Source organism: Dinoponera quadriceps, unplaced genomic scaffold (genome assembly GCF_001313825.1).
Source record: "Dinoponera quadriceps isolate SergipeBrazil2010 unplaced genomic scaffold, ASM131382v1 scaffold3035, whole genome shotgun sequence".
Taxonomy (NCBI): Eukaryota; Metazoa; Arthropoda; class Insecta; order Hymenoptera; family Formicidae; genus Dinoponera; species Dinoponera quadriceps.
The window spans coordinates 409,993-435,250 of NW_014557093.1; the positions used below are offsets into that span (position 1 = coordinate 409,993).

General features: G+C 46.8%; 1 protein-coding gene across 1 annotated transcript in view; it reads right to left on the bottom strand.

Annotated features, from left to right (window-relative positions):
• Window positions 1-6: 6 nt before the first annotated feature.
• The window catches only part of LOC106748619 (protein enabled homolog), a 27,186-nt gene continuing 1,934 nt past the window's right edge, over window positions 7-25,258 (bottom strand). The window contains exons 4-9 of the mRNA XM_014627320.1: window positions 22,839-22,918; window positions 8,934-8,977; window positions 2,601-2,661; window positions 2,188-2,234; window positions 1,268-1,628; window positions 7-711 (exon numbers count right to left, since the gene is read on the bottom strand). Of these exons, the coding sequence (XP_014482806.1) occupies window positions 279-711; window positions 1,268-1,628; window positions 2,188-2,234; window positions 2,601-2,661; window positions 8,934-8,977; window positions 22,839-22,855 (963 nt within the window). The 5' untranslated portion in view covers window positions 22,856-22,918 and the 3' untranslated portion in view covers window positions 7-278. The remainder of the gene's footprint in view (window positions 712-1,267; window positions 1,629-2,187; window positions 2,235-2,600; window positions 2,662-8,933; window positions 8,978-22,838; window positions 22,919-25,258) is intronic.

Genomic DNA, 25,258 nt, shown 5'->3' on the forward strand with positions numbered 1-25,258 from the left:
GGGGATGTATTATCGTTAGTGAGATAGATATGGCGTGATTACAGCACGCGAAGTCTTACAAATCAGAGTCTATTTGAAACTTCGCTGTGTCTGGAAACTGAGAAATCGTTCGGCCGAGTTGCGTGAAGTTTCGTCATTGTTCGTCACGACAAACGGCGGGCGCGCAGGGAGCGTTTAGGTGCGCACGTAGAAACTGCGAGAACTCGGCGGCAACGCGGAGAATACACCAAATATCGTAATGTTTAAAGTAATATATCGCGCACCTAACGAGTACGTCGTCACTTGGCCTGACTGTAGCGTCCCCGTGTCGACCGTCGGCCGGGGGCCGAGGTCGTCAGCAAATTCTCCTCGAACGTGTCCACGGTGAAGTCTTGCTCCTTGTGCATCTTAGGTATGATTCTGCTACTGGCCGGGCCGTTTCGCCTCAGGCGCAACCCGACCTCGCGCTCCATGATACCGTTTCTGATCTGCTGCTTCTTCTTCTGCGCCTGCAGCTGCTTGCTCACGGTCGTCCTCGACAACGGTGGCGGCGGCGGAGGTGGCGGGGGCGGTGGCATTTTCGGGGGTGGTTGTCGAGCCGCGGGACCGGCTGGCGGTAACCTCGGCGGACCCGCCATCCTCGGCGGTCCTGGCATACGCATCGGGAAACCAGGAAGCAGAAATCCCGGCCCGGGCGGTGTCGGCATCGCCGGACGCATCGGCATCCCGTACCTGGATAATCCGACACACACGTGGCTCGTCGTCATACGTCCCGCTCAATCGCGTCCGTCTCGAAGTGAAATCGGATCGGAATTTCGATTTTCGGCAATCGCCGTCTAATATTCCTGACGGTTTCGCAAAAAGCTGATAAACTCCGTGTCGAATTCACGTCGATAATTACCGCGTTTGTTGTTACATAAATTTACCATTATTACTTCTAGAGAACAAACAGCAAAACTGACATAGGTGTGGTAAACCGACATACTCATGTTTTTCTCGATTATAAACTAGACTCTACTGAACATTATAAAAACTTCTTCTACTATATACAATAGTTGGAGCTGAAATGGCAGTTTCTCTTTGCAAAAGCGGTTGCGTTACTAGCATAAAATAATAGTTACCTGCAAGGAAATATGTAATAACTTTCATAAGACTACCATATACTTTGGCAAAGATGAGCTTCTTGTTTGCACATAGATTTTAATTTTACACCTTCAGCAAGGGTATTAGAGCCCAAAAATAAAATGGTATGTCCGTTTCAGTGCTCTTCCTCTAATATTGTTCTTACCTAAGCGGTCTGGGTCCGTAGAGTGGTGGGCCCATAGGCGGCGGTAAGGGGGGCAAGCCAGGCGGAGGCATAGGCCGGAATCCTGGCGGTGGACCCACGAAACCGAATCTCTGAGGCAGCGGATACGGTGCGCCGTTTGCGGAACCCCGACGCGGTATCGCGAAACCCGGCGGTCCCATCGGCGACTTCAATATCGGGCGTGTCCTTAATGTATTCTTCTTCATTGGGCTCGGAATCTCGGTAATGTTCGTCAACTGCAAGACGACCTTACTCGTGTCGATCTTCTCGCCGCGTTTGACCTCCTTTAGCGCGGCGAGGTAAACCTGGCGCTCGACTGGATAACCGCGCGCCTCCCCGAAAGCTGAACACAAATAGCGGAAGATCTGATTTGGACGACAGCCGTTCGCCGATAAAAATGGTAATAGTAATAGGGACTCACTGGCTGTCACTGTCAACTAACCTATTTTAATGTTCGTTGTATCTTTCATTAATACCTTCGAGTGTAGTATGTAATACGCATGATAAAGAAGACGATTATAAAGGAATGAGTTGCTGAATGAGACGTAGAAACTCAATGCATATAAAGCGCAGTGCGAAGATTCGATTTTACGGTTACATTTACGCGTCCTGCGTGACAAAGAGGGAAGGATCTGCGCGCGATCACAGCCTGCTACGTTCTATTTCTCCGACAAACGTCCGTGAAAAATGAAATATCCGCTTATAATCCGCGCAATCACAGTTTCCAACTTTACCGATGATAATTGTTAATATTTAACGATTATTATTATGTGTACAGTCGAGAGATTGTGTATAAATTCGGGAAAGTTATATATAAAATTGCCTTGTTAATAATAGATCTAACAAGATCGAGAGGACTGCCGAAGTGATATCGTAAAATGGAATTTTTCGCAAGGACCTACCTTTCAGGGAATCTTGAGGCTCCCAATCCAGTTGCTGAATGAGATACCTGTAACAAAGTTATACCGTCCTACCGTATCCTTCGTATTTCCCAGGTAGCGTTCCTCCACTACATCTATTTCGCGTTGTCTCCGTAATATTTTATAAAAAAAAGATGAAATCCTACCGATGGAGGCGATGTAGAAAATACACTTGACAAAAGGTTTTAATCCCCGAAACCGATTGGATCGCCCGAGGCAAGTATAAACCGGTTAGTGAAATGATCGGAAGAAATGGTCGAAAGAGAGATATAACGACGACTGTGTTTATCTCGCTGCATGATTATCTTCGCACTACCACCACAACAAAGTATCTGAGAGAATTGACCGGCAAACATTTTCGAAGCGGTCTGATATAGACCCGCTGATAAACTGACCTGCAAATCAAATACCCAGTACGGTTAACACCATGTGTGCAATGGACGCCGATAAGTTCATCTGCAACAGAAAATTGGCGCATCCTTTGGTACGACGTTCGTTCGAGCGTGTCATATTAAAATCTACGCGTAGCGCAAGTTTCAACGAATTCTTAAAAGAACTCATTTTACATTACTACCTTAATTATCGTAAAATAAGGAGGCCCGGTGACTCTGTAAATTCGGTATCCGCGCGCGCGCTCGGCGGAGAGTTTCCGCGTGTACGTGCATGCTTGGCTCCTTTAAGGGGCTTTCGTAAGTAATGGAGTAACGTAACCGATAAAGTAATTATGCGGCGACGCGGATGAGAGAATCCAGTCGGCGGGACGCGCGAGCGCGATCGGTATCTCGGGAACATTTTCGAGACATCAACGGCGCCGTGGAGGACCGCAGACGAAGGAGGGATACTCGCTTGCGAGAGAGGTGCCCAATAAGGGCAGGCGCTACGTGCGGTGCAAGACGTACGATTCCACGGGTCATCAATTCGGCCCGGGGCGTGGGGGTCGGCACCTCTTCGGGCCCAGCAAGGGGCTGATTATAATATTACCGCAAATTACCGGCAAAAGCTGCGACGAATCCGCGACGATTCTCGTGACTACGTGGCTACGGTCGCGGCGGCATTTTCGTAAGGGGCCAACCCTTAATGAGAGTAGTTGACCAGTATAATGATCGAAGCGCGTCTACCGCCGCCTCTCTCTTTCTTCTTCTTCTCCTTCTCGCTCGCTGCTGCTGCTGCTCCTTCTTCTTCTGCATCCTCCTCCTCGGTCCCCCACGACCGACCTTCCCCCTTCCTCGCGAACGAGTCTTCTCTCGTTTTCAGCGAAGCGCGAACGAGCGGAGGATAAGTACCGAGTACTTTAGAGGCACTTCGTACCTCCTTACCTCGGCTTTCAGTGTGAATTAAGTGGCCCATCGCGGGTCATGCGATACGCCGTTTGACCTCTGCGAGCCGCTTAATCGCGCGGGGAGTATATCAGTATCTTGGATACGAGATACCGCGCGCGAGTTATTATTCCCTTCTTCTCTTCTCCATCCACCGGCGGGGGTAGACAAGCACGATATACATATACACCGTACGACTTGGCGAAGGACAATAATGCAAATATACGAGAGGCTCGAAATGCATGGCCGGCGGCTGCGCGATAAGATTTTCCGCGGGAAATCCGTGACAAACGGCCTAATAAAATAAAACTGTTGACCGCGGAGATATCTCGCGGATCTAACATAGTATCCTCTGGAAAAGTATTAAGATAAAGGTATGCGAATGAGCGACGCGTTACCGGTCTCGAGCGTAAAAGTTATTTCTTCGCTTCCCTCTCCCCTCCCCCTCTTGGGTTATCATGTATGGAAGAATAACGACGTGAAAAAAGACTGACTGCGAATCCCCGAGGCGCGTATAAACCGAGTAGCTCGTGAAATTTCGATATCGAGACGCACATACACGATACGCACAACACATTGCTGTGGATTTATTTTGCCGGTAAGATTTCAATCATTCTCGCAAACCGACGGGAGCTGAATTTTACGGCACATTAGCGCGGCATCGCTGCGTCGCAAACAGCTTGCGGGAAAATTCATATAATTCTAATGACGAACGGAAACTTTTTTCCTCACGATATTCGCACGCGATCGTCGGATTAACACGTTCATTGCCAATCACGCGATATCGCGTGATGCGAGTTTTCATCAAACGGCCGATCACGCGTTATCGCGTAATAGATATTTAGAGTACATAATAATAAAAGCATATAAATAATATATTAACTTATTTCGAGCACAATAAAAACTAAATTAAAAAATTAAAAAAATACGAAATTACAATTTTCAGCTTGGCAATGAACGTGTTAAGTCGATGCATCAATAAACGCTGACCGAATTACGACCGATCGGCGACGGATAACACAGTCACGGGTAATAATAGTTGCACGAAATAGGCCGGAGATACGCGCCATTGTAGTTGTAATTCGACATTTTAGCATGTGCACGTACGAGAGACGATACGTGCGAGACGTGGTGAGCTTGTTCCACGTCGGATATGTATCACGAGGTCATCTCGGCTTCTGCATACGCCGGAGACTTACGTCTCGCAGCGGATGGAGGATCTTCCCAGAACACGTCGGCATCTAATGTGAATCTGGCACCCCCGTGGAGCGCGTTTACGTTAACATGTAAACCGATCTCCCGGGAGATTGTCGGCTTACGATTTCTTCGATGCACATTGATACCTGTATACAGTCGGCGGCAGAAAATCGCAATATTTTACTTAGAGCCTCACGGAACGCGTCCGTTGTACGCAGGGAGAAATATTCCTCAGATAGGACAATCGTGTTTTAGTCATTTTCCCATTGGATACGGACGCATTGCGAAACTCGTTCGAAAAATACACGTTGAAACCTTTCTACCATTAACTATATTTTTTAACTTTGAAACATCATCCTCTTCCAACATTTTCACGAGTCGCGTAAATTTTCGTAAAAAATTACGTGTTTCAGAATCGTGCATTAAATCCCTGTCGGACAATGGCACGTAATTTTGATTCAATCGAATTTTGATTCAATTAAACGACGAGAGAAAGGCGAAGGAGCCTCCCGTGTGGAATTTCAGTTATCGAAGATCTTTCGAGCAAAAGACATTCGAAGACGCGAAATTCACGAATTGGCACTTGAGACATGTGTATGTACGGTATTACGGTATTGGTGTGGAATTACAACGACCAGAAAGATATTACGAAGATCTCTCCGGACACCCGCTGCTCGGCAAGCGAAATCAAACATTGCTCAACGGGAGCCAAAGTATGACGGTGATAATAATACTGGTCGGTCGAAAATCGGCCTTGTATAATCAGCAATATCATCAATTACGAATGAGCCCACGATCAATTCGAAATATCGGTGTTGTAATCGTTCGTAAAAGTACAGTCACTTCAAATTTACATTATAAGCCAATATAAAAAGAGATACGATAATTTTTTTTTGATTCGGTAAAAGAGGCGAGACAAAAAGGGCACGAGACACTCGAGTGATTTTTACGTTTGTCAAATTTAAAAACAAACCGATAGTTAGAAATTAATCATCAAGAAAGTGTATAGACGAACCACGCGCCACGATGGATCTCGTTCGACATATTGAAAAGAATCGCATCTTCATTCGAAATTTCGTTTCGAAGATATCGTTAGCCCACCTTTCAGAAGAATATAATCTATTTCGTGAACTAGTGCAGATTGAACTCGCTGGAAACGTGCGAGAATACCTTCGAAGAAAGGAAGCTCAAAAATAATCACCGTACGTCACAATCCCCAGCAAGGTCCCCCTTTATCACACATAAACCCGTGCACGTGCTTCGGGCTGCGTTCACGACTCGACCGACTCGAGATTCGCGGTAGCGCGCGCACATAGACGTCTCACCGAACATTTTTCCTCCTTACGTTATTTCTGCGAGTACAGAAGTAGAGCACCTCGACGTAACGAGTTTTCTATTCGTAATGAGCTTCAGCTCGTGACGTTTCAAACAGAGACGGGAAGACGGGCTCTGGCCGAGATGGAGAGAGCGTCGCTCGTGCGTGCTGATGGACGGAGGGTGGGCGGTCGCATGCAAATATTGTTTTCGTCCGTGCCCCCGAGATATCGCCGACGAGGGAATAAAAGAGGCAGGAGGTAGCACCTGGAATTGTTCACGTGCCACTCCCCACGTGCGACGTGAAGGTTGGTTTTCGGAGCTACCGGAGTAGTCGGCAAGTACGACCCGAAGCGACGTGGTGAATGTGGCAATATGATATATACGCGAGAGGTACGTCGGCTCAAATAGCCCCTGGTGGAGATCCCGGTCGCCTCGCGCCCACAAGAGAGCCCGGGCTCCTCTCTAGTAGCGCGAGAGATCGCGGAGGAGCCCGTCGGAGATATATGTAAGAGCTGCTGAACCGGGGGAAGAACGTTAACGTCCGACTGTGCGCGTACATAAACACGAAAATATCGCCGGCGCGTTACCGCGGAGAACGCGCGAGAAAAGCTTTTCGGGCCGGCGATTACTGCCGTCTTAAATCAATCGAACGGTCCAAGTTCGGGCGCGACGCGCGTCTCGCGGGTCGTGCGAACGGGGTGTTTCGTGAGAAGAGGAGGAAGCGGAGGAACGACTTCTCGCGCATCGAAAGCGAATATCAATCTGCGAGCTTGCGCGAAAAAATACGAGCGGCTCGCCGGACGCTTTCGAGATGTCACGACTGCTTAGGGAAAAGGGAATTACCTAGAAAGACTTATTAGAAAGTTTCTAGCTGTGGAAGCTAATTCTTATAACTATAGCCGTACACAGCTATGATTATTGTTGTACACGTAAAAAGAGAATCAACTCCCACGGTTAAACTAGACCGAACAACCCGTATATCCAAAAGATGTCCTTCAAATGTAAAAGACGCCTTTACGATATCTCGATGTTATCTGGTCTGGTAACTGAATTTCAGTTGTATTATATAGACAGCTAGTTTTTAGCTTAGTGGGAGCTAATTCTTTTTTCCGCGTGGAACCGTCGGTCTCGAGAATAATTAAATAGCCGTCCGGGCGGTTTTTCTTCTACTGGAGAATGTAACGAATTGCATTAGATTCGGGAAATTGAAAGAGAAGAAACTGGGGCACACGTACGAATGGAGTTACGTCGTGTCGGATTCCAAGATTCAAGAAGAAGGAAGGTCGAGATGAATGAACGCGAACATTTCGGTTGTAAGATCATACGGCGTCTTGGCGTGTTGGACACCGGATGAAACGGTATTGATAAATGTTAAGTGGTGGCTCGACGGATGGACGACGATGCGGCTTCTTTTGCCTTGGAATGCGCCTCGACTCGCTCCGCTTTCGGATCCGCTCTTGCCTCCCGCTAGTTCGGGTCCGTTGATTCGTGAGTCTCTCCGTGGGTCTCCCAACGTACAAATTCGAGAGTCGCAAGCCGCAATAACGTAAACGGAACGCGCAATTTCGACGGACGGGTCCGCCGCCGCAGTTACATTTCGCATTTTGCAAAGTTCCACGAAACCTTTAAGATCCCGAGAGATACCGAGGAAAGTTTAAAACGGCCCGGATCTCGCTGGCATGTTTAAAGCAGTTCTGTCTGCTGAATAAATTCCGACATTTCGAATATTATTTGGGAATTCGCTATCATTCGAGAGAGTGTGTCGAACCCTGGGGGCCGGTAAATCCTAGGCTTGCGGGACGTAAGGTATTTCGAAATAAACCGGCGACCGAAGCTCGATTCTTAAATTGTAGGCGTCTCGATCCCCGATGCATCCTAACAGATATGACCGGTCGTTTGGCATGAAAAAAAAAATAGAGAGAGAAAAAGAGAGAGAGAGAGAGAGAGAGAGAAACAAGGACGCGAGGTTATACGCGTGGAAGAGAAGAAAAGAAAGAACGCGACGACGCGGATGAAGGGAGAGAAGCGAGAAGATAGAGGGAGAAGGAGAAACGCTCAAGGGAACTTTCCTCTCTACTGCTTGATAAACGGCGGTAGATAATTAACAACGCCCCGGTGTGCATGTGTGTACTTCGTGCGTGGGCGATCCTTCGCTCCTCGAATTCTGGTCGGATTCGTTTTCGATCGTCGCTGTCGTTCCCATCCGAAGTACAGAAGCCGGACAGCGACGGACAACCGAATAAAATGACCACCGGCTATTCTACATTCGTTCCCGCAATGTACCAACACGACCAAGCCGTGATCGAGGGAGTAAATTAGGGAGGGATGAGCTCGTACAGTCGCAATCAATAGTCTTGTACAAACGTGGTTTCCTACGGACGACGTTCCTCGACGGAAGTCGAATTTGGCGTTGTTTCGTGTTATTTTCTGTGCACGATTTACACACAGAAGGAAAGTGCTAGATTAAAATACACGTTAACTCCGACACTTCTCAGCAAATTTTTATTTGAATTAAGTAAATTTCACTTGGGTCAAGTAAATATTTTACTTGGATAATATACTCGGAAAATAGATTTACTTGGATCAAGAAATGCTTGATCCAAGTAAAAATTTGTTAAGAAGTATTACTATTTACTTGAAAGCAGCACTTTTTCTCCTCTGTACGTATGTCGACGCGGAGTTTCTTAAAAACTATCTCCTAACGTCAAACCTGACGTGTTTTAGTTGGCGCCGATCAGACATGAGTCTTACAAATTGTCAATGCGAGGCGTTGCGCACTCGTCCAAGGCGAGTTGGTAAATGCATTGAAGTTACTTCGACTTGGAAAGTTCAGGAAATCTGTTATCACGATTCAGGCATAATGTACACCGAATACAATATGACATAATGGAAACTCACCTTTATCGCATGTTGACATGAAATCATCCATCACTTTAAAGAATCTGCAAGGAAAGAGAGCAAAAATATTTATAATTTTGACAAAGTAACAGTGTCTATATTTTGATTCGCAATCCTATTTTTTTTTGGTTTTCAAGAGAGAGAAAGACACTTGTCACTGTACGAGAGAACAATACGTTACTCTCATCGACGATCAATCCGTACTTGTGAAATTTCACATGACCGGAGCCAGCTAAATCAATTCTGCTAAACGTGTGTTCAACGGTAGCGCGTTTGTTGTTGTTGTTTCAATAACAGCCAGTTCGTAAAGTAACTTATTACCGTGCATTAACATTCCTCCTCGCTGCCTAATTATTTACACGGGAGTGTAATTATTCATCTCGGCTAAATGATATAATTAACATCTCAAACGTACGCGCGACGTAACATTATAAGCATGCGTAATAACAGCGCCGCCTTTGAGGAGAAGCGCGCGCGCTCGCTTGCCTTTATTTGTTCGTCCGTAATTTCGCGGGGCAGCCAGCGCGACGGCGATCGAATTTCCATGGAGTCGATGAAAAAAGTAATCGGCTAAATAAATATTCAGGTAACCGGTAACCGGTCGAGCAAACCGCCGGTGTAATAGCTATGTAATAGGTATGCAGGAGCGCCGGCAAACGAAGGAGTATGGTAATGAGACTTAAGAGTCCGGGACGTTGCGCGTCCTGAGTTACGGGCGAGTACGGGCGAGCACGAGGAGTCCTTTACGCGTCACGAGGGGCGCTAAGAAGTTAAATCGATTCCGAATTATGTCATGAAAACACGTCCGCAACACGCGCCCCCGTGTACCCGCCGCGCCGGATTAATAATAGCCGCGGCCGCGGTGATTTTTCAGCGGGGTAACACATTTCCCCTTTTGTCTGCTATAAACTTTACCGTGAACTTAGCGGCGGCTTCCTCGTGATCTATAGGACAAAAGGAGACGGCAGAGAAACGGAGCGCGCGGGAAAGAGCGAGATCCCCGAAAGTTCGCAAGATTCGGAGATCGCGTGGCGCGCTTATAATAATTTACGGGGGTGCGGCCATGCATCAGATCGAGTCTCTCTTCCTTCACTACCGATTGCGGGGGGGGGNGACTTATTAACGGATTAAGCCTGTACTCTTCCTCGTCTGCTCAGTAAATTATGGCGCGTGGTGTTCATTCCCCCTTTCTGTTCCTACGAAATTCGGGGAACACTCCGACTGTGCCGTGCAAGGTGGAACATCGGCGTCGCGTCGCTCTCACGCGATAATTCATGCCGACGCGGTATCGATTCGTCGAATTAACAGCAGCCTAATGTTTTACGCCGACATTAAAGCGCACACGGCCGCTGTATATTGAGATGATGCAAAAGTTCGCCCCGTTCTTTAATAATAAAATATATGTAACGTTGATTTATTTCAAGATACGATCAATCAATTTTAAGTACTCACCGATTTGTTCGATGACTTGCCTTCTGGTACGCAAGAGAAAAATGATTCCTCTGGATTCGTACGTGTTTATTTAACTTGGGTTCGTTTAATATAAACGACGTAATTTAATGTCGAATAATTAATATCATCTTGTTTGAATGAAAATGTTTCGCCCGAATAAACCATGTTGTTTAGTAGAGAACAGAACATTATTATTTAGTGGAAAGAATATTTCGTCTCCAATAAAGAAATTTACTTCACTATACATTAAATATTGTTCCACTAAAATAAAAAAGTTCCCTAATATAACTTTCTAACATAAATAATTTATTGACCGTGACAACCATTGTAACGTTCGAATGAAAATATGAAAGAAATATATTATTTGACGTGAAGATATTTATTGCCTGAGAGATCAAACAATCTTATTTGTCGAATTAAACATTTGCTTGCTCTGTTCCAAGAAGCAAATTTGATCCAATTAAAGGAATTTTATTAAATCCAAAGAAATCCTTTTTCTCCATGTAGCTGCATGATCACGTGCTCGTAGAAATGCCGGGATTTCTAAACAAAGAACTGATTGAAAAGCGGAACAAGCTTTTGCACCAACCCGATAATTATCGAATCGCTGGGAAGCGTTCCTCTTTTCTTTCCACAATTCATCGACAACTGTGGTTCACGCGCGCGGTTCCGAAAACAAATTTCGGGAGAATGCGTCAACGTTTGGCTCCGAAGGAAATGACAAGCGTGAAATCGTTTCGATTTCCCCTTCACGAGAGGCCGGCCGCGATATAGACTTGATTCCCCGGAAAGTTACTGCGCTCGTTATTGTACGGGGATTGGGTGGCCCAATTGTGGCGGTCTATTGGGGGGCTTAATAGGAGCGTTTTAGTGCCTTTGGTCCCTTTCAACTCCGAAGCGGACTCCCTACAGCACACCGATTAGTCTAACGCGATTATAAGCACTAACTCATTCACGACTCGCCGCGACTCGCTCCCGACCACCGTTCAATATCGATGTGTTATAAGGCGGGAGATATTTATAACCTGCGAAGCCCTCTCAGCCTCATAATGACTCTCGAAATAGGAGCGTCTCGTTTCGGAAGGGGGTGTGCTAACGTGCCCCGGCAAGATCGAGCCGTAAACATCCGCGCACGCCGCCGTCAGCGAGTCGTCCGCATGTAAAGGGGATGCGTTCTCTCGCGGGTCGCAACAACGATCGTATCGCGATCGACGCACGTGTAATACGGCAGATTTGCCTGATGTACGCCGCGTTACAGCACCGTCTGCCGAGGTCAGCGCGTCGGAGGTGAATAAAATGAAAATTTCCTCGGTAGCGGGGTAACGATGCTCGACGTCGACGTCGCTGTCATTCGCCCTTCCGCCGCCATGCATTTATAATATTTGAAATATTCGTGGCGCGTCTTTCTCGTTTCGAGAGCGTGACAGCACAATCACGGAGAAATGCATCTATCACGAGGGGGGAGGGGGAGAAAGAGTGGGCACGGCCTTCTCCGGAATGAAATATCGAAAGATAGCTGCCGGGGCTCCGCGTGCCGCGGCGCGGCGCCGCGCCGCCGAAGCGTGAAAAATGACGAGAGTTAAATTAATTTGACTTACGGATTTGAATTACAGATTCGAGGCGGAGGTGTCGTTGTACACGGCGCGTTTCGCACCCCGCCCAGTAGGAAGGAATTCCTCTCAGAGAACCCGATATATCGAGAACCAGCTTCGTCATCATCGCCATGGTCATAATCATCCTAACCATCATCATCGTCGATGTAATCAACGCGATGATCAGATTTTCGAGCGGCGTCCTCGTAGGAAAATCAAAATCAAAAGCTCTGACCCGGCCACGTACGGGGGAATGGAACGGCCATCAATATTTATAAAACCAGTCATCCATCAATGGCGAACTTCTTCCAGGAATATTTTACCCGCGTTGCCCGCCGCGATTGCATAGATTTCACCGCGCGCTTACTTTTTTACTCGATAACGAGGACTATCATTTATCTCGTATCGATGCACGGAAGGTCGCAAGTCGGTCCGAAATCCGAATTCCAATTCGGCGAGCCCGCTCCGTCGCGTCCGTTTTTGATCCGTCATACTTCGCGAATTTCGGCGACGGGAGAAATCGATCCGGACATCGTTTCTTCCGCGCAATTCACATAGGAGAATCTGGAGGCACTTTTGATTCCCCTCTTTTGATTTCGTCGAATGTCTCCAAAAATTAAAGGAAAATTAAATATTCTTATGCTAATATCATAGATATTTTAATAGCATATCTAACCCCATATTGACCAAATTAAAAAGTCATAACAATTCTTAGAGTAACTTATATTTTAGGAAAACAACCGAAATCAAGTGTCCTCTATTCTGGGAGACTTGATCCAAGGATGAAGGAAATTCGATTCGGAGAGATCGTGTCATCCTTATATTTTAATTAATGCAATAAAAGATATTGAATAACCATAACCAATTTCTATCAAAGGCTTTTGTAAAATTGAACAAGTTATAAAATATAATTAAAAAAATAAAATAATAAGTTACGTTTGTTTTAGCTTGCGATTATCGCGCGAAGTAACTGCGACACTTCGGCCCTCATTGGCGGACGAGCTGTTAACCATTTAATTCAGCCGTATTAGCGAGTTCACAACTACCATTACATAAATTTACTTCCTTCCTACACGTCGGCTGTGATACTTCGGCGTGATTTTAAATTCAAATCACGCTGCACGCAGGCGGCGTGGAACAGTTATTATACGTCGCGGAACGTCGTGCGATGTGCGCGGCACGAAGCGAGAGGTGTTAATGGAACACGCTTTTTACAATCCTCTCGAGTCTAGGCGGCGACTCCGTCGCTAATTGAGGGCCTGAAATCGAGATAACGCCGCCAATAATTCCGTGGTTTTGCGCAAACCGTGAAAATCACACCGTGACGAACGCCCTCGGCGGACCCCAGCCGGAATAAGGACGAATAAGGAGACGCGCCCGTGAAACCGCGAAACGACAACGTTTATGGCAGCGCGATTGTCGGCCGTAAGTGGTGTTCATTTGAATATCGCACGGTGTGTGGTCCTTCGCACGCGCCCACCGTACTACGTGTCCGCTCGCGTCCGTTGCGTGCGCGCGTGCGTGCATGTGAGACTTCACTGTGAGATCACGATCGTGTTCCGAGCGGTGAAGACGGGCCGATTGCGTAACGGCGCCTTATCTAAAAACTCGATCACCGTCCCGGAGAACAGCGCTATTACTTAAACTTAATGGTTATCAAGTTACGAATTGACATTCGACGAGACGATGACAAATAAATACACTGCGACGTTTAGATTTCCCGAGACACGCGAACGCGCATTCATTATCGGATACACACCTCGAAGCCCCATCGAGCGATCGATTTTTCATCCCGGCGGATTTTGACCGGCTGAAAACGGACACCGAAAAAAAAGTGCTGCCGTTTAAGTGATATTTACCTGATCCGAATTAAGTGACGAAGCAGAAAACGTTGTTGTTACCTGCACTTACTGATAAAACTATAAACGATAAACTGATAAAAATTTTACTTTTAAAATTGACTTGATTTAAAATTAACTTAGACTGAAAAACAGATTATTACGTTTATTTGATTCTAGCATTTTTTTCTGTATAAAAATAAAGAATGTAAGGAATAGTCTAAAAAGACAAGTAAAAGGTAATTCGAACTAAAGTCCAAGCGATACGCGAGGAATTCGTGCGAGCGAATTGCTTCATAGCGTAAAGGAAGATGAAAGAGACAATCGATAGTCAGTGATCGATAGACGTCACGATGTAAATAAAATCTGCAAACGTCCCGATATCTTTGAACCTTCGAATCTCTTCGGCGATATTTTCAAAATTACAAGTGTCCGTCATCAACCATGAATTCAATAACTATGTGCACCTGCGACGATACTAATCCGGTCTCAGAAGAATATCATACAGCCTTTTCGGATTTCGAGACAGCGTATGTAACCTACAAATAATTCATCGCGCTCGAGCTTTCTCTTTACGCAGCATCTTTGCGATCGAAGATTTGCGAGAATTTGATCCGATTCGTCGAAGATATATCGAAAGTCTAAATTTCAGAGCATCTCTGCCAGAATGGCGCACATCGACGCGATACGAGACAACGAGGCCCGTGCCAGAAATTTCCTCGATACCACAGAGAACTATGAGACAAGACTATCAAAGTCCCCTTTCGCGTAGCATTTCTGTGAGAGCTAGGCAGCGCAGACGAAATCTTACAGGTGTAGCCATTGTTCCACGACGAATCGATTGTAAGTACTCTGTATAGACTTAACAACAATACATTGCATGATTCATCCTGTAGGTATAATTATAATATATCGTATACCATCAATATTTAATCATACATACAACATATATACTAATACATAATATATAGTAACGTATAATAATAATAATATAAAATATGCAACACAAGCCACGACCAGGTAAATCGAATCGAATAATGAGTAGCACAGCATCTCCGTAATTGCAAAATTTGATTAAGATCAAGATTAAAAGTATATACAAGTGTTGACTGAAATAATTTGTTTTGCGACTTTCGTCCTTTAGTTGACGCCATCACATCGGATATCGAAGAGCTAGACGAGGAAGAAGATACGGGATGTAAGTTGTCTCGCGATCGACACGCGTCGCATTCAAATGCTCGAATTTCGTCCGTTGGATAAGCGGCGTATTTTTGTAGATTCCACGATGGAAATGATGCAACGAATTAGCGGCTTGATGGAGCATTCTGCTTACCTCCCCGAGGCGAACGCTGTTCCCGGGACGTACAGATTGGAACGCACGCGAGCCCCGATGCAACCTTCATCGATAATGAGACAGTATCCCCGAATGACTAGGATCACTCCTTGCGGGAAATGTTTGAGAGTAAGTCGTTCAGCGTTTCGTTATTTGCGGTATCGCGAGGCGCATTTGATATGCCACGTATCGCGCTTTCAGCGTGAAGCTGATACATTTCCTGGCGAGTTAGATTAAGTTCCGGCATTTCTGAAAACGCATCGAGCTCCTCGAGCAAGTACACGGTCATCAGGTTCGGAGCTGAGATCTGGAGCTTTCCTACCGCCCCGGGCAGTCTTGGCTGCCCTTCTTTCCGCCCATAAATTCGTTTTCTTCCATTTTTACCCATGTTTGCACTTTGCATCAATCTTCCTTTCGTTGCCCCACATTCAGACAAGAAGGCGAAGAGGGGAGAACCTTCGATAGAATAATTCATACGCATTCTATCCGCGATGAAACGCGAGCTTACAACTGTAACAAAATTATTATTCTTCCCGAAGAAAGGAAGCATCGCTTCAACCACGTGCTTGTCTTGTCGGTAGCTCGTGTATTTGGTACATGGAAAAAAATGTTTAGTTGAATTGACCGAACAGAGAGAGAGAACGAACCAAACGCGTTCTGGTTGAAGGAAACAATTTCTTGTTACAAAAACCGAATTTGGGCTATGAAAACCAGAAATTCTGTTTTCTTCAGCTAAAACGCATTTGGTTCGCTCACTGTCTAGTAAATTCAGTCAAACTTTTTTTTCCACGCAGCGAGTCAGAATTTAATCGAAGCCTATAGAACTGCGAAAAATCGCAGCATTGTCTAGCATTTTGTAAACTACAAAATGCAAAATCGCCAACACGCGAATTCTATTTCCTCGGCAGATATAAAGGCGCATCATCAGTACGCGGTGCACGTGACGCGACATTTAATTAGAACCGGCTAGAAACGGCTTATTTGGCGCTCGTCGTAATTCACGAGCGCGAATCATTCTCACGTGAGCTGCACGCGGGCCGACGAGCGAAGGTGGCATCGCGGGACGCGGTGAGATCGCCCGTGTTTGAGAATGTTTAATGCATGGACCACGCGGCCGTAGGTAGGTGAACGGTTATCCGATGTTTGTATGGTTATACTCCCAGCACACGGATCCCGGAACCCCGAAGATATCGTAGAAGTACTGGGCAAACACTCAGGCTGACTGTTTCTCAATCAGAGTCGCGTATACGGAAGGCGACGGCTATATAGCAGCCGCTCGGTGCGCGCATGTTTTCACGGTCATTCCATTCCCCAAGTGCGCAATTTGTCATCATATAAAGCGCGTGGAAACTTTTAAATCCGCTCAAATTCAAAGATACGACTATATCCTCGTCGTACAATGTGGTTAATTCCTTCTCATAATCGCGGAAATTTATCAGTAAGATTTACAATAATCGCGAGGATATATCTTGGTGATTAAAATCAAAGTCACATCCTTCTTAAAATAAAGTCCTGTCAAAATTGACCGAGAAACTCAGACTTTTCTGTCTTCTCGAGATTGACGATGAACACTGAATAATTTTGCATCCTACGGAGCAAAAAATTTTATGTTAAATTTAACACATTTCATGTATCTGAAACGGTTCACGCAAATTTTTCTGTTAATTAAACACAAGGTAAATATGTTGAAAAGTAACACAAACTTTACGTCAAAAGCTAACACAAAATTAATATCAATGACATATTAATCAATATTAAAATATAAAATGTATTATTAACGCTTATACATGTTGAATAAAATTGACTCAATACAAAATATTGAGATAACACACAAACACAATATGTTAAATTAATACACGGAGTATATAAAAAAATGTAACAGCAAAATTTTAACAAGGACCAATTTTAATGCAGATACAAAAGGTTTCCTTTATCATGTAAATATCCGAATAACTGGTTCGAAATCTCATCGAGCAGAAGACTACTTGATATCAAGGTGGGAACTGCCACGTCCCGTACACCCGTGCATGATCGTCTGCGGCCGAGGACGGTCGATCGGCTCGACGAGTCCTCAGTAGGAGGCGTCACGTCGGTATTTCGCGCTCGGAGTCGCCTTTGCACTATTGCCACACGTCGGAGAACGGGAGACGACGGCGGCGCGTGCACGGACAAAACGGGCACGCGCAGACGGTGAGGACGCGCCGTGGTGGCGAATTTACGTAATGAAGCGGTCGCCCGGGTGGTCCCGAGCGTGAGACGCGAGACGCGTTTCCTCGTCGTCCCGATGCCGAGACGCTGCCAAGGTGGAGAGAACAAAGAGAGGTGAGCGGAGATCTCGCTTCTCGAGGACGACTTGTAGCCGCAGCGGCAGCATCGTCGTCGTCGAGTTCTCGGCTCCGCCGAATTAACGGCACCGGAAATATGAAGCACGCGCGGCCGGACCATTATGCGCATGGGAGAGAACGCGAAGGCACGCACGCACGCATGCGGAGCAGCGCAAGGCGCGCTTACCACCCACAATCACTTGCCAAAACGCGGCTCTCCCGCGTGCTTTCCACGCGGCGCGCCTCGGTCCGAGGTACGCCGCACGTCAGAATGTTTGAGATGGGTCCGCCCGGAGCGCGAAAGGAACTCATCGACGATCTCTCTCCGAGAGAGAAACGTCGCCGGCATTTACGTTCGTGCGCTCGCCCGAGATTGCCTCGTGCGCCTCCTTTCATCGGCGGAGAGACGCAAGTTCCTCGTTGGATTCGCGGGAACTATCGCGAGGTACTTTAGTCTCAACATCGAAGCGTTAACGATCGTTATAGGTTATCGGAGAAAAATGACTATCTACGTTTCTCGCGAGAGAGAGAGAGAGAGAGAGGGAGGGGAGTAAATAAAATTTGTTCGCAGACGGATACGAGGCTTTTTCGGGCTTTCTCAAATGTGCCCTCCGACGCTCTCTAAGTACAGTGAAAGGGATACTCCCCTTGCGCTCTTTCTCTCGCAGAATATATATGCGGTGTCCCGCAATACAAGACAGAGGAACACGTGGAAACCTATGTTCGACGTGTCCGCGAATAAAGACGTCTTCGGTGCGAAGCGCCCCACGTACACCCACGTCCTCCGCGCACTCGCGCGTGTCTCGAGCTCACGAGGAATAACGTTTCGTGTACATTCCCTCGACCCCGTATTTAATCAGATCGTCGTAACACCGTAGTAAATCCTATGATATAATCGAAACGAATCCGTGGTGAATTACCGGATCCGATCACGTTAGACGACGATGTCTCTCGAGTTCAAGCCGTTCCTCGTAGATCCCTCCCACACTTCCACCCGATCTCATTTGGACGCGATTTCGTCTTTATAAAAATAACACGACGACGCTTCGATTGAGTATCACATCGTCGAAGTCATTCCACGCAAGCCGGCTTCCCGGTCAAACTACAAATTGAATTTCGGGCCGATCGCTCTTCTCACCGCGACGCGTGTAACCGACATGTCGAAGAGAATCTCGCGGACGGTATCGAGACACGCGCGATAGATAGAGAAGACGAGGCGAAAGGAGCAGCGAGGTTACCAGATCTATCTCGTCGGTGTACGTGACGAAGCACGAACGTGAGAAGCCGGCGAAGAATAGAGAGAGGCACCGCTAAGGAGAACGACAGTACGGTGCCTCGGAGGTGGAGGAGAGATGGTGCACGAGGACGAGGTGGAGAGGAGTTGACAACGTTGATGAATACAGCTGGCCGCAGCATAAATCGGCCCCTGTGCGCGGCCTATGCCGGAGGAACCCGATGCCAACGCGGAGGCTGCTCTCCGGCGGTTCCACAGTCCGCGGCGTGCATCAAGCTCGCGTTGCACGCGCTTACTTACGTTTTAATTAACATCGCGTCCCACGTGGAACTGCTCGATCCGCACGCGACTAACGAGCCGCTATCGTCGCGATTATCGCCGGCAGCTAGCCCGCGTTCACGGTGAATGCGGTCACCGTCGCGGAAAGTCCGCTGCTTGTCTACCTCGCACGGGGTGGTGGCGATGCCACACTTGACGCGCTAGTTAATTCGTAGCTAAATACTAAGTAACTGCTCAACGATGAAATTTCGGTCGGGAATATAGTCGATGATATTTTTGCATTTAGTAAAGATTTACCAAAGAGTACTGGAGTAACCGTTTCACTCGGGCCGAGTAAATATTACTTGAACGGCGGCACTTTTTCCCCGCTGTAATCTGATGAAATGCGTTTTCATTTTCAACGAATCTTATATCATTGTTAAGGATCACGCGATTGGGTACGGCGGTCTCAATTTCAACGATAATCCGCGACTGTAATGAGATGTCGCATCTCCGAAGAAACGTCAGATCGATAATTCGATAATCCGATAATTCGGCCGCATTATCCCCTCGCTGATCCGGCCGGGCGGGTGAATCGATTATCCCGGATAAACGCGCAGGACACACTTGTTGCCGTGAACTCAGTCGCTCGGGCATCCGAGGCGCGCAATTAACCGCGTCGAATTTTAAGGCTTCGCGAACACGGACGCGCTCCTTCCTCTCCCTCGTTCTCTTCTCGCGCGGAGTTCTCTCCTTTAATCGCCGGCCGCGAATCCTGAGTATATACGCGGCGCCGCGAAACAAGGAAACAAGGAAACGTCGTTTACCTTCCGAATGACATTTTTAAGTGGCAGCGAATGTCGGTGAAGCGCGCGGTAAAGCTATCTTCGGCGACGTTTCGTAGACCGCCGCTCTCGCGTGTAGGTATCCTTGAGGCAAAGGATCAACACCTTCGATCTGCCGGATAACGTCCGCGCGACGACCGCGAGAGGAGGCGTGCGGATGAGAAATCCTGGCCAGTGTAAGTCAACGTTACTGCCTGATAAATCCCGTCGATACCGCGACCTCCAAGTAGGATAAACCCGACGAGAAGGAAGCGGGAAGGAAGGAGAGAGATCGACGCGGAAGGCGTCTTCACCTTCTGCGGTTAGCACGGCGGCGCGTCTATGTTGGTTTAGCCTCTCCTTGTTTTCTATCCACCTCCGCGCTTTCGCTGGAGTTCAAGGATATCTAGGATATTAAGTGGCGCCTAGTTTTCACCTTTGACTCCGTGCGCGCGAGCTCGCTATCTCTCTCTCTCTCTCATTCTCTCGTTCTCCCTCGTTTTCGACCGCGGCAGCGCGCGCCGGTAACCGATTCGATCCTATCAAGGATGCAGTTAATTACACGTCGTGCGCAACAGCCGAGCCACAAAGCCATCAGGTCTCTCGCTTAAAGAGATCAACAAAAGAGCGGCCGGGACCAGACGCGGGCGGTTCCGCGATAGGCTATTCACATTCCTGCCGGCTATTAACCGTTGATGCGAATCACCGTTTTATCCTCGAATTATACAAATCGGGCCGCGTCCTTTGTGCCGGCCGATCGACGACCGCGAGAGAGATGGATAGAGAACGGAGGAGCCGGACGATCGCGGAAAGGTCGTGCTTTGACCCTCGACTCGGCGAATCGCTCAACGTTGTCCCCGTTGCGTGCGTTAAGGAAATACCTCGGTATATTTATTGCTGCCGCCCGCCGGTCCGGCCGTGCGAAAGAAATAGTATATTTAACGCCGGTAGCGAAAAATCCGGCGCGACGTCGTTAAGTGCGTGCCGCGCGTGTCACCTTTTTCGCGCGACGCACTTACGAAAATGTTTTTAGTAGCGCGCCCGCCGCGAGCGGTAACCGCGTCGGATATCGCCGTGGGAACGTCTTCATATTTCTCCGTTGCCGGACGCTCCTCCGACGCGATAATTAATACCTTTATTGCCGCAATAACAAATAGTTTTTATACATCGTAAGAAATCGCCGCTAATTACGGCACTCGAGCATTAGTCTTCCTCGGCCGTATAATGCGCGGTCTTTACACATTACTCGGACATATAGTATTTAGAGATATCACCCGCACGCGCATGATAACGCGGGAAGGAGAAAGAGAGAGAGAGAGAGAGAGAGAGAGAGCGAGAGAGAGAGAGAGAAGGAAGCGGAAGACGAGCGGAGTATGCGCGCGGCGCACAATGTTCGGTAAATCATTGGACGTTTATTGCAGTTAATTAGTCGGCTGACCGGACCCCGTCAGACTGTTTTGCATGCACCATTCGGAAGAGGAGAAGAGCCACACACGTGTGCGCGATGGCGCCGTACAAAGGTTAACGCGCGTCGCCCATCCCGCACGGGCGAAGTACGAGGAACGGGGATGTTATCTCGGACACACTCGTCGGCATTGTCGTCGGAATTTCGAGAATTTCATCGCGCCCCTTCCGGCTATCCGACGGCCATCGGATGGCCGACGATGACGGGGAGAATTTAGTAATTTCGTGCAATGCGTCTAAATCACATGATCCCTCGCGGCTTTATTAGCTGGCATGGAAAGTCCCATTCACTGGATCATTTTACTAAATCAAATTATTTTTTTTCTATAAGAACAAATTAGAAAGAATCATATATATACACACCTGTATCTTCTGTTCTAACAGGAAATTAATACGACCTAAGGACAAGTTCACACAGGTGAGTTTATCTACCCTGGCAACGACATTGTTTCCGCTGTAATTACGAATAATTCGTTAATTTGGCCGAATGAATTTTATCACTGTCGCAACAAATATGCAGCAGCAACGATGATTTCGCTGCAAAATCTTACCTTTCTCCGTGAAGATGTCAAAAGAGACATCGACAACTAATTCTCCCCATTTGCGAGACCGCGCAGCGCTATTAAGCGCGAAAGTCGCGTCGTCGCTCTCCGTGGCGAATGACTGAAGTGGAATGCGACGAAAATCGTCGCGATAGCCCGATGGTGTCGCGATACCGGACTCATCGCGCAAGGTCGATCGTAACAAAACTCATTACTCGACGCCGGTATCAGCCGAGATATTCCGAACGATGTAACACGATTCGCTGTATAGCGCGCGCTTTACGACCTAAATTAACGGACGAAAATATCGGGGAAGCGGAAGGCAGGCGAGCGATAAATTCCTGACGCGATATTCGCCCGTTTCTTTCTCTCAATCCCTCTCTCTCACTCTCTTTTTCATACTGTTTCTCTCTCCGGACGCTCCGGAGGATCCGAAAAACGGCGCACGTTGCCTTCCTTGTTAGGTTGACGTATGGTTTGCGGGCGGACGATTAACCGGCTGTCACTACGCGCTACGCGAATCGCACGAGGCGGCGATCGACGATCGATCGTCGCGAGAAGGGAACAGTAAATGTGAAATACGGCTGGTATTAAGCCAGAGGTTAACACGAGACTCGTAGAGATCCGAAGAAGAAGAAGCTCGCGCCGTGTCATGCACGCGTGCTTCAGCGAGTCGGTTGAATCGCTGGCGGCATCCGCCGCAGTTTAATGGCAGATTCGCTCACTTCGCATGAGCGTAATATATGTTGCCGTGTTGCGCTACGTCACCGAAGCCTCCGCCTTCGTACGATCCGTTCATTTATCTATTCTATTCGCCGGGTCAGTACATAAATGTCGTATCGTGTCTAGACGAAGGAGCTAACGCACGTGTCGTCGCCGTGTGACGATGCTGCAATTGTGTATGTACGTCTTTTCATTGTTGAATTCAATCGCGCGTGAAATTCTTTCTGACGTTTACCGCTCAAATCGTTCGCCGTCTGTTTCGCGGTTTTTCCAAAATTCGTCGATAAAATAAAAGTTATTTGCACAGATATATATACTCACTGTTTGATTATATCCATAGGCGGTACCTTCCTTCCCGGTATAGCGATCTTCTCATATTTGATGCCAGCATTTGTGAACTCCTGCAACAGACACGTCAATGATGCATGAAGAATCGTGTATTGTCATGTAACAAAAGCATTGTTGTCTCATAATAGCATGAGATGCAGACGCATTAATCGAGTAAGAGTATATAATTTGATCGGTCGGGTCTATTATCCTCTTTAATCTGCCCGGAGGACGTTTTAGCATCACTACTTATCACACGCAGAACCGTCAATTATAAATGACAGGAATAATTATTACGTGTCTTTGAACGCAAGCACGTCATTTAGGACAAAGAACTCCATTGCCGAGGTTAGAAGAATATATCCTGATTGAATGTATCAATAAAAAGTTCATTTTATCATTCGTTTTTTCAGATATTCGTATTATTTCGCATCAATATTTAGACATTAATTACAATATTGTGATTTTTCCGGATATTTACAGTAACGAATTCTTTTTCTCTTATTATTCGGAAGTAACGTTGCGTAAATTACCGAGCTTTCTTAAAAGTTCAGTGAGGATATTACCGAGCTTCAGTTTAATATCTGGTAAACTATATACGACATGAATGCTAATGCTTTAAATTTTCAGAAAAAAATTCATCGTACTATTTTCAACCATCTTATTATTTATAATTTATTAAAAAAATTAAGTTGTGTTGGTAATAGGGTCGGCCTCAGTAATGGAGACTTTTACTCTCTCTCGGGAAAAATATCAGGCTTTGATGTGACCGTGAACATAATTGACACGAACGAAAGTGAGATTCACAGCCTCATTCGTATCTCGAAAAGTTCTTGGCACAGGCGTATCCGCCAACAGGCAACGGAGTCCTACATATTCATGAATCTCTCTATTATTTGCTTCTAGTCGGCCTCTCCGTGAACCTCAAGCGCATTACTAACGAATCGAATTTAAACGAGGGGCAGAGAGAGAAATCACTAAATAACATAAAAATTTATCATTTCGAAGAAGGTGCAAGTAACGTCCGTGCAAATTTACGTATAATTAGACGAGAATCGATAGTAAATTGCTGCGACATTTTTAACTATGAAGTATGACAACGCATTTATCGTGGACAGTTAAAAGAAATTTTACTCAACGGGATCGCCAGCGTAATTCTAACCCGTTGCTCATGATATCAACAGTTATCACTCATTTGTCCATCCCCAATGACAGATCACGTCATAACAATCAATCTTTTCGGCTTTTAGTGAGATATTAGAAACTCGATCTTGACTCGATCGCACGTTGTGTCGCTGTTAAAGCTATCTCGAGATTATTTTCTTTTGCTCAACCCTACTCCTGATGTCCGGGAAATTCTTTCACACGGTTCGAGAGAGTACCTGCAGTTCTCAGTCTCGGCAAAAGTCAAGTTACAATGAAAAGATGAAAAGACGGGGATTCGAATTCTTGAAAAACGCCACGAAATCTCAGAAGAAAATTCTATTTGTCGATTCTTTGATATCCTCGAGAGAAATATTTTCCAATCGTATATCTAATCAATGGTATGACAAAAAATGCCGAGATGGTTCGGATATAAAAATTTACGTGATGAAAATTCTCAAAATTAAGAGAACACAACCCCCCCCCCCAACATCGACAACACATCTCCACGAGCCGACGGTGCGCGCGAGATCTTTTGTCTCTGCAAAGATGATCTCGTTTTTCCCGTGACATCGTAACCACGGGAAATTAAAGGACCGGCTAAGAGCTTCATTATGTATGTATAATGAAGTTTTAATTAGGCGTGGGCGACACCGGCAGATCTCCCTGTTAATTATCGTTGGCCCTGCGGCGCTATTGATGATCACGGCGCATGCACAGTGTACATGCACGTGTGTGTGTGTGTGTGTAGTGTATTTTAAAATATATCGCCCTAGTAGGATTCCTCGCTATCCTCGCGTGGCAAATGGCTGTCCAAACGTCGGCGTGGCCGGGACAAAAAGCGGAAGATGGAGCGACCGACTGCACGACTTATTAATATAATTGATCGGTCTTCGGTCCTGACAGCTCTGACCCAGAAAACGCGCGCGCGCGAACACATTCTCGCGCCGACCGGTCGGCCGATCAAGAGTCGTTGGCAGGCAGCTATTCCAAAAATCTAATAATAAGTTCATTAGCCCGCGACCCCTCTACCCTCGCTACAAATTAGTCGGACCGCTCTCGACCGCGCTCTTAAGTACTCAATAAATTCGGAAACTGACCCCGATGCGATATTAGGAGGTCGGGCGCGAGATCGAGAGACGGAGAGTGAAGAAAAAAAAACGCGAGGGCAGGCGAAGCGAAGCTGAAGGAGGGAAGTTATGATAGACGGACGGAGATAACAGGGACGGTCGTCGAACGGCGAGGCTCGAGAGAAAAAGAGAGAGAGGGGG